Below are 9,994 nucleotides of genomic sequence, written 5' to 3'. Positions count from 1 at the left end.
TGGGCATATGCTTTACCTGTAGGTTCAATCTCTGGCATCGCATGGTACCCCTCCCCCGCCCCCAAGCTGAGCTGGGAGTGGCCCCCAAGCACCGCGACTGTAATCTCAAAAAAAAAATAAATAAATAACTGGGGGCTGGAGTGAGAGTACAGTGGGTAGGAACATCTGAGCACCTTCTCCAGGCAGAAAGACCGTTGCCATCTAAACTGGACGGAGCTAGAAATGAAGTTGGCATATAGACTTTGCCAGAGTTCCCTCTGAGAGACTCTGTGTCTCTCCTAACAGGCTAATTCTTCTGCTGGGCTAGGCACGGTGCATTCACCCAGGTGGCGGGAGCAATTGAGGCCACGTGAAAGTCTACTATTGTGCCCCCTTGGGGCGATTTCTCTAGAATTAATCATCCTTCCTAAGGACGAGTCGGCTGAGGCCATCCCAGGGCAAACTCTGCGTCTACGGCAGGGCTTGGGGAAGCGACGTTATGCTAAGGAAGACGGTCATCGCTCCAGCCGCTCAACTGTTTGGGAAACAAAAACAGCCTTGCACTTTGCCTGGGTTCTGCGGAATCAGCAGGACCCCGCTGGGACCAATCAAGCAGGGATTCTGAAAGTGATGCCGACTCCGCCCTTGCCGTGTGCTGATTGGCTGTGACGAATGGGCGGGGCCACAGCCTCGGCCCGGCTTCCCATAGGTGAATGAAAGTTAAAGGTGGGCCTCCAGCAAGATTTTGTCCCATGACAACAAGGAATGTCTTGGGGATTTTCCCCCCACCCGGGCTTTGGAGGCTCTGGCGGCTCCAAGGCCAAGTGGGAGACCAGGTGCAAAGAGAGAACTTTGAGCTGAATTAAGGTGCCAGGTCCTGGGAGAGAAGTGCAGCCCATCTGGTCTAGTAGCCTCGGCTGCACAGGGTGGGGGGGTCGGTTTTAAGGGGAGAGGGGGGTGCTGGAGTTCCCTCTGCACGGGTGACATTGATCCTGCCCCCCACAGGCCTCCAGGGAGGAAAGATGCCGGACAGCGCCCTAGGTTCTTGGTAGCTTTCTGCTAAGTCTTTTCAATGCCGCTTTGGAAGCGTGAGGCGTGACTTGGACAGGCTTAAGGGTGCTTTTGCGGAGCCCTCAAGTGAAGAAGTTGCTTTCTCGCTAGGCAAGCCGGGAGGGAGCCCCACTATGCACCCCTCGGTCCTCCTTTCCCAGTCCCTGCTTGCTGCACACAAGACGATGCTCCCCAGTCCCACCTAAGACCAAAGCCCGCTCTTGGGTGCCCACTGGGCAGCGGGGAGCTCGGTCACTTCCAAGAGAGGGAGGTGGAAGAAGTCTTCGGCGCGGCTGCAGAGCGCGTCCAGGATGGGCTGGCTGAAGAGGCTCCTCCGGGCCAGGAACCTGCTGCTGGTCATCCTCGTGCCGCTGCTGCTGCTGCCCCTGCCCCTGCTCCACCCCAGCAGCGTGAGTACCGCCTGCCCCCGCGGGCTGAGGGAGCCCCGCGGCCCGGATGGGAAGCGGGACCTCAGCGCAGGTTTGGGGGTGGCTTGAAGGAACGGAAATGCTTTTTCTGAAAGATGGGGGGGACCCTCACTTTCTGCCCTTTTCGGGACTGAGAGCCGAGGAGGGGTCACGGCTGGTGGGTGGTGTGTGAGGCTGCCTGGCACGCAGAGAAGGACGCTGGGGCCTTGGCCCGAGGGGACATGGGGCCCTCTAGAGTTCTGGGCCTTAGGGAGGGAGGGGGAGGGCCCCTTCGGACTGGAAGGGAGTGTGGGGGGGTACCTTTCCCAGGTGCGGGTGGACCCTGGGGCTTGGACACCCCGATAAGAAGTTCCCCATCTCCCAAATTGCCTCTGAGCTTCAAGTGGGAGTCGTGGGTGCCTCTGGCCCGGGTCCCGTGTGCCAGGTCCTTGCATTATCGCATCTTGTTGCTGCCGCCAAGGAAAGATAAATTATAGGGCAAAAAAGAAATGGGAGCACTCCCCGCCCCAGCCCCATGACCTTGACCTAGTTCTGTGCTAGTTGGAGGGGGCAGACACTTGGTTTGCTTCTCGCACCATGGCTGGTTCCTTCCCTTCCTTTCTCTGCTGCCCTTCCCGCTCCCCCCTCCCCTTCACCTCTTCCTCCCTCTCCTCCCCTCCCCTCCTCCTCCTCCTCCTCCTCCTCCTCCTCCTCCTCCTCCTCCTCCTCCTCCAAGTCAGCTCCCACCTCTTCTCCTCCTCTACTTCTCCCTCCTCCCCCTCCTCCTCCAGCTCCTCTCCCCCAACTCCTGCCCTCCTTTTCTTCCTCACAGGGTCTCTACCCCCCCCCCAAGTCCTCCTTGCGCCCCCCTCAGGGAGATAAGGCTAAAGCCAGCTCACTCTTCTTCTGGGAGGGGAAGACTGCCTTCTTCTCTCCTCCTGGAGTAACTTGGTAACCAAGATTAAGATGGTGAAGTTAAATCAAGAGATCCATGGGGCTGGAACGATGGTACCACCCCCCAAAAAAAACATGCCCCAGAATAAAATAAAATATCAAGAGAACCAGTTTAAACACAAACTAGCTTAAATCCTTCTGGAGGGTGAGGGGGGTTGAGATTGGGGTCACACCCAGCTATGCTCAGGGCTTACTCCTGGCTCTACACTCAGGAATCACTCCTGGTGGGACTCAGGGGACCATATGGGGTTCCAGGGACCAAACCAAGTCCTCTGGGTGCAAGACAAGGCTGTCCTGCCTGCTGGACTGCCCAGGCCCTGACTTAAATCTTTAGGAGAACGAAGACAGCAGAAGGATGTTGCTTAAACCCAGGCTGGACAGTCTCCAGGGGTCACAGCAGATGGTTTCCTGGGTCTGAACCATCCAAATGGTTGGGTTCTTGGTGGTCTCTGTTCTGGGGCTTTCCCCAGGGTCGGGTGAATCTAAGGGAAGTTCCCCACAGCCAGAGCCCTCGTCCTCCTCCTACAAGGTCAGGCGTACCCACAGTCCCCTTCAGCCAGCCCTGTCTAGGGGGGCCTTGGCTGGAGGCTGCAGTGTCCCCCACATCTCACCAGGAGCCTTCTTAGTTATGCATGGATGGTAAGAAGTGTCCACCGGAAGGGGAAAATATTCAGTTATTAAAGTAGGCCAAGTGGGGGCGGAGCGATAGAGTGGGCAGGGCGTGGCCAACTAGGGTTGAATCCTCGGCTTCTCATATGGTCCCCTGAGCCACATATGGTCCCCTGAGCCACGCCAGGAGTGATTCCTGAGTGCCCAGCCAGGAGTAAGGCAGGAGCGCTGCTGGGTGTGGCCCCAAAACTAACAAAATTATGTAGGCCACGTAATCTATATATTTGAGGGAAGAATACTGGGAGAGAAAGTGCGCGCCGAGTGCTCTTGCACCATCTGCCCAGCCCTGCCCAGCCCTGGAGAGGTGTTTGGGGAGGAGGCCACAGCCCTCTAGAGGACTCGGGGCCACTCCTGGCTCTGTGCACCGGGGCACGCGGTGCCAGGCTGGAACCCGGGTCTGTGTGCAAAGTCTGCACTCAGGTCCGAGGTGATGTTTAAAGCTGGGCTTGGGGGGCCTGGAGCAATAGCACAGCGGGTAGGGCATTTGCCTTGCACGCAGTCAACCCGGGTTCGATTCCCAGCATCCTGTATGGTTCCCTGAGCCCCGCCAGGAGTAATTCCCGAGTGAGTGCAGAGCCAGGAGTAACCCCTGAGCATTGCCAAGTGTGACCCAAAAATAAATAAATAAATAAATAAATAAAAGCTGGGCTTGGGAAGAGGAGAGATGGTTACAGCGGGGAATACACTTGTGTCACACTCAGCACACCTGGATCCCGTTCTCGGCATTTGGTCTCCTGAGCCCCACCAGGACTCATCCCAGAGCACAAAGTCAGGAGTAAGCCCTGAGCACAGCTGCGTGAGGGCCCCAAACCAAGATAAATAACCAATGAAGCTGAGCTTGGACCACAAGCAGGTGCCCTTGTGATAGTCTTGCCCCCACGGACAGTTCCTGAGTGGCCACACGTGATGTGGGGCCAGAGCGGGATGTCTCTGTCACAGGTGGGAGGCTCTCCCATGTTTGGAGGGTCTAGCGCCCAGTACCTGAGCGTGCTTGCATCAGCAAAGCTCACGGGGGCAGCCAGGGGAGCCCCAGTGTGGACGCCTTCAGCCCCCTGTAACCTGTCACCGTTCCTCCGGAAGAGGCTCGCCACACAGGAGGGGTCCCCACATCAGCGAGGATGAGGTTCTTCCTCCTCCTCTTCAGGGAGCCAAAGCCCCCTGGGTCCGCTGGGGCATGGTAGCACCAACCGATGGGAATGGTCCCCTCCCCTCTTCCCTCCCTCCCCACAAGCCATGGCACCCTCTGAGGAAAGGAGGGCTACCTCCAGGGCCTGGCCTCAGTTTACCCTGCTCCAGAAGAAGAGGGGCCTAAGTATAGGGGTCACTCAGCCCAGCCCAGTGGGGAATATCCAAGTGTTTCCAGGTTCCAGGTCATTGCTGAGAGCGGGTGGACAGCCCCCCAAGGCCTGCAGAGAGGTGGAGGGGCGTCACGGTCTCCAAGTCGGGCCAGCTCTGCTTCCTCTGTGAGCAGGAGCCTGGGAGAACCAGCCACGGATCCTTCCAGAGAGTCCTGGGAATCGCCGGCCTCTCTCCTCCTGCTGACCAGTGGTGTAGTGAGAAAGGGCTTTCTAGAAATAGGGTATCCAGACGGTTCTGTCCAATAGATAAGAGAAGGGACTCCAGTTCTGTCCACCCAACATTGACTAGCGGCAGGGACATGGGACTTTGGCAGTGCAGCCTTTGGGGTGCTCTGGCTCGGAGTTTCCCTATTGGGTTCTGAGGGGGTCAAGAAGAGGCAAAGAAAACTTCTTTAAATTCGAAGTGAACAGAGTGAGAAATGTACTGAGGACGTGCAGTGAGGGGCCCTGAAAGTGTCCGTTCTTCTGCGCTCAGGATGGTCCTGAGAAAAGCAACAGCTCATCCGGTGCTTAATACTTCGGGATGGATGTTAGATGACTTCGTCCGTGAGCTGCCCCAATGCCTGTGATTAATTACAGCTGAAACGTTCACTCTGGGGCTTAGGGCCGGAGAGATAGTACGATGGGTGGGTAGAGCACTTGCCTTGCACCAGGCTGATCTGGGTTTGATCTCCGGCACCACATATGGTCACCGGGAGTGATCCTTAAGCATAGAGTCAGGAGTAAGCCCTGAGCACCGCTGGGTGTGGCCCAAAAGCAAAACATCAAAAAATTTATTCAGGGATGAGGTGGGAGCAGAAGATTGTGTAGGGGTTAGCACTCGCGCCTAGCATGCACCGAACTGGGCTCAGTTCCTGGGACCTCATAGAGCCCAGAGCACCACAGGGTGCTTCCCTGTTGGCTCCTGAGCCCACTGGGGTGACCAGGGACCCCCAGCAGTGCAGTGCCCAGGTAGTACACATCCTTGAGCCTTTGCTTCGAACCCTTGGCTGGATTGACCAAGAATTGCCCAAGGGGACCCCCTACCTCCTAAGCACAGCTTGGGAAGTCCCCGAGCCTCCCACAAAACATTTACTCTGGGGCTTGGATGATTCAAAGGGTTGGAACACGTGTCCCAATCCCCATGCTGCATCATCCCCCGCCAGGCACAGGGAGGAGTCCCCTTCTCCAGCACAGATGTGACCCCAAAACAGTCTGTGCTCGCTTGCCACGGCTCTGAACAAAACTGGCCCCGACAGAGGAAAGTTCCAGTTTCTCTCTCTCCCTCTCTCTCTGTCTCTCTCTCTGTCTCTGTCTCTCTGTCTCTGTCTGTCTCTGTCTGTCTCTATCTCTGTCTCTCTCTCCCTCCCCCCCCCTCTCTCTCTCTCTCCAAGCCCTGTTCTTCTCTCCCAGTACCCCTCATGAAGGGGGCATCACGCGACCTTTTGTAACCCGTGTGCAGGGAAGGCTTTGAGAACCATGTTCTGAACCCAAGGGAGAGATCAACAGAACCAGAAGTGTCAGGTTCCGGATCCCCAGGGCCCTGGGGTGGCTCCGAGCCAGCACAGATGGGCCAGAGCCGTGTGAAAATTGAGAAACACCGAGGCCAGGGTGAGGACACAGCGTTTAGGGCCACCTGCTTTCCATTCCCCCAGCGCCGGCCCATCCTCTCCTCTAGCACTGCAGGGACCCGGCCGGCACCACCAGGTGGCCCCGCTGGACCCCGGCGCCACAGGGCTCAGGCCGAACCACGTCCTCATTGGCCCACTGCCAGCCTGGGTGGCTGAGCACCACTAGGAGCGGCCCTGGGGCTCCCGGAGTGCTGCTGGGAAGCCCCCCCTAAAGGGTTGTAGGCATGCAGAGGCCCTCCAAGTCCACCGTAGGGAGCATTAAAAGGTCTCTCCCCAGAAAGCCAGTGGCCTTTGTCAACACCATGAGTCAGTGCCAGCACCCGCCAGCAGCAGTACCGGGGACTGGTGTCAAGGAGTGCAGAGCCATGGGAAGAGCGGTGATGAGACATGAGAGCACTGGGCAAGGCTAAGCGCGGAGTAGGCCAGGGGGGGTACCTGGTAACCTTTCCGGGTCTTTATTGCAGACCACAATGCCCACAAGGGGCGGGGGGAGACAGACAGATAGATGACAGACTGACAGACAGATGACAGAGAGACAGAGACAGAAACAGAAACAGAGAAGAAAAGTACCTACTGAAGAGGCAGGAGGATGGGGGCATGGGGGGGGGAGGGAAACTGAGGACCCTGGTAGAGGGTGAGGTGTTGGAACACCGTATGGCTGAAACCCAAGCCTGAACAGCTTTGTAATGGTCACTATCACTGTCACTGTCATCCCGTGTTCATCGATTTGTTCAAGTGGGCACCAGTAACGTCTCTCATTGAGAGACTTATTGTTACTGTTTTTGGCATATCCAATATGCACAGGTAGCTTGCCAGGCTCTGCCGTGCGGGCTCCATACTCTTGGTAGCTTGCCGGGCTCTCCGAGAGGGGCGGAGGAATCGAACACGGGTCGGCCGCGTGAAAGGTAAACGCCCAACCGCTGTGCTATCGCTCCAGCCCTGTAATGGTCAAATAAATAAATAAATAATAAATAAAGTAATGGTGACCTCACGGGCTGGAAAGGGAGCACGTGATTTGTGTGCAGGGTCCCCAGCTTCCGGGGGTTCCCCCTGCTTCCCACCCCAGCACAGCCAGGAGCAACCCCCAAGCACCAAGCCGGGAGCAGCCCCTGAGTACAGCCAAGTGTGCTCTCCGCCCGCCCCCCCCCCCCCCCGACACACACACACACACACACACACACACACACACACACACACACACACACACACACACACACACTCCCGAAAAGCAACAAATAAGTCTGGTGCACTCATTTATCCTGGGCACCCCTCTAGGCCTCACGGCCGGCAAAGCGAGGGAGCCAGCGCTGGTCAGTGTCCAGGTCTCCCTTGCAGGCAGGTGGCCCTCGGCCTCCCCTTGCTGGAGGAGGTTTCCTGTGCACTGGTGGGTGGTCCGGAAAGCCATGAGAAGCCGACTCCGCCTAGGGAGGGCCCTGGCTCTCTACCCCCTCCCTCGACATTTGGTAATTGGAAGGTGCTGCTGACATCTAGTGGGAAAGACCAGGGATGCAAGGAACCCGCCCCCGCCCCCACCCCCACCCCAGCAAGGGAATTTCCAACCACACTAGAGGATCTCAGCACACAGGTGGCCCTACCCCTACCTGCCACTCCCCAGAACCTCTACGTTGGATGAATGCAACACCCAAATATTTGATCCTAGTCCAAGTCGGGCTGGAGTGATAGCACAGTGGCAGGGCATTCGCCTTTCACCCGGCCGACCCGTGTTCGATTTTTCCGCCCCTCTCGGAGAGCCCAGCAAGCTACCGAGAGTATCACGCCCACATGGCAGAGCCTGGCAAGCTACCTGTGGTGTATTGGATATGCCAAAAACAGTAACAATAAGTCTCTCAATGAGAGACGTTACTGGTGCCCGCTCGAACAAATCGATGAGCAACGAAGTGACAGTGACAGTCCAAGTCACCCGGGCTGGAGAGATAGCACAGCGGGTAGGGCATTTGCCTTGCACGTGGCTGACCCGGGTTCGATTCCTCTGTCTCTCTCGTAGAGCCCGACAAACTACCAAGAGTATCCTGCCCGCCCAGCAGAGCCTGGCAAGCTACCCGTGGCGTATTTGATATGCCAAAAACAGTAATAAGTCTCACAATGGTGACATTACTGGTGCCCGCTCGAGCAAATCGATGAACAACGGGACGACAGTGCTATAGTGCTACATTCCAAGTGAAGGCAGGAACCACACCCTTGCACCCCCCTCCCCACAGCCCACCCACACCGGTTCTGGTTTATATGCTGTCATTCATTTTCACTCCACCTTCCACAGCTTTGGGGTCCTGTCAACCCAGTAGCCACCACCCCACCAACCAACACCAGCCTTGTTCCAGACATGCTCCTTCCACAAAGCAGGGGCCCAACACAGGCCACCCGGCTCCTGCACCTCCCTAGGCTGTGTCTCTGTACCCCTGGGAGGGCCCCTGACTCTGGGGCCTCCCTCACATTCTCAGGGGTGGTGGCTGATGCGGTGACCCCGTACCCCCTCTCATCTGCTCCAGGAAGCCGCCTGTGCCTACGTGCTGATCGTGACGGCTGTGTACTGGGTCTCGGAGGCCGTGCCCCTCGGAGCCGCAGCCCTGGTGCCCGCCTTCCTCTACCCATTCTTCGGAGTGCTCCGGTCCAATGAGGTGAGTTCCACAGTCCGGCATCCTGCCCAGGCTGCTGGTCAACCCCAGAAGTCAGAGACCAGAGTCCAGGGCAGGGTCAGGGAAAGAGGCAGAAGAGTGAGAGTCAGAAGGGTCTTTCCTTTCATCTCTAACACAGCCCCTGAGTTCCTCTCCCTTAACCGGTGACTCCCCCTCTCCCTCCAACTGGCTCAGAAGGCACCTTTCAGGACGCCTGATTGGGTTAATCACACAAGCAATTGCTCCTCGCCTCTGAAACCCTCGAAGCACATCACACAGACCTGAGGCCGCCACTGATCTTTCTTAGTCCGTTGTTCATCAGCCATGAGTTGTAAAGCAGGACAGGACCTCCCGGAACTCTAATCTCACTAGAAAGCTGAGCCAGGAGAGAGACGAAGGATGGGCCCATTCATGGACACTAGTTGCATCCCGAGCGCCTCATTCTACCACATGGTCTTTGCTTAGTTTTTGATGAAGACCAAATAATAGCGCTTGAGCCAAGAGGCAGAGAAAAAAGAGAAAGGGGGAACAATGTTTAAATACCTGCCAAGAACGAGGCGTTCTACCACAAGTGCTGTATCTGTCCTTAGAATTCTGCAAAGCAGCCGTTACTATCTACAAATTGGTGTTACCAGTCTACAGGTGATGGAAGAGGCTCAGAGATTAGATTCCAAAGTAGGAAGTGGCTGAACTGGACTTAATCACACACCCATTGGATTACAAAGTATATGGGCCAGAGAGCAGGGTAGGGTGCTGGCCTTGCACGTAGCTCACCTGGGCTCAATCTTCAAGCCCTGCAGGAGTGATCCCTGAATGCAGAGGTAGAAATCAGCCCTGAGCACTGTCTAGTGTGGCCCTGAAACAAACAGGATGTATGTCCTGGCTTATACTCCCCTGAGAAATCCGTGCATCAAGGGTCATATGACTTCATGGAGAGTTATCACTAAACCCTGAGGCTGAAAGGAAGGCACTAAGAATCGGGCTCTGTGATGTTTCACCCGTAGATAACAGTTTTCCTGAAAGCCCAACGGCAGGGCCCGGTGGTCCCCTGTTTGTTATATGTGATGGACTCAGCTGATCAGTTTCTATTTGTTTGGGTTTGATGTATTTTCCTTTTGTTGTTTTAGGGTTGCATGTGTGCATTTTATATATATATATATATATATATATATATATATAGAGAGAGAGAGAGAGAGAGAGAGAGAGAGATTGAATAATGACAGAATCCCAAATACCCTCAGCAGAGCTTTTATTTTTGAAGATGGTGACAGCATGGAATATCCACCCCCAAACTAGCCTGTGACTCTAACCTCTAACCTAGGCACCCCCACACT

At 56.3% G+C, this 9,994-nt stretch overlaps 1 protein-coding gene across 3 annotated transcripts in view; it reads left to right on the top strand.

Annotated features, from left to right (window-relative positions):
* The first annotated feature begins 744 nt into the window (after positions 1-744).
* Positions 745-9,994, top strand: part of SLC13A4 (solute carrier family 13 member 4) — a 48,750-nt gene continuing 39,500 nt past the window's right edge. The window contains exons 1-3 of one of the 3 annotated variants that reach the window (XM_055121136.1): positions 745-815; positions 985-1,439; positions 8,535-8,663. In XM_055121136.1, the coding sequence (XP_054977111.1) occupies positions 1,341-1,439; positions 8,535-8,663 (228 nt within the window). In that variant the 5' untranslated portion in view covers positions 745-815; positions 985-1,340. Of the gene's footprint in view, positions 847-984; positions 1,440-8,534; positions 8,664-9,994 lie in introns of those variants that run through there. The other 2 variants (XM_004608238.2, XM_055121139.1) reach the window with 2 other exon arrangements.

Source organism: Sorex araneus, chromosome 1 (genome assembly GCF_027595985.1).
Source record: "Sorex araneus isolate mSorAra2 chromosome 1, mSorAra2.pri, whole genome shotgun sequence".
NCBI lineage: Eukaryota > Metazoa > Chordata > Mammalia > Eulipotyphla > Soricidae > Sorex > Sorex araneus.
The sequence above is the reverse complement of the archived record's forward strand: the minus strand, read 5'-3'. Positions and strand labels throughout refer to the sequence as shown.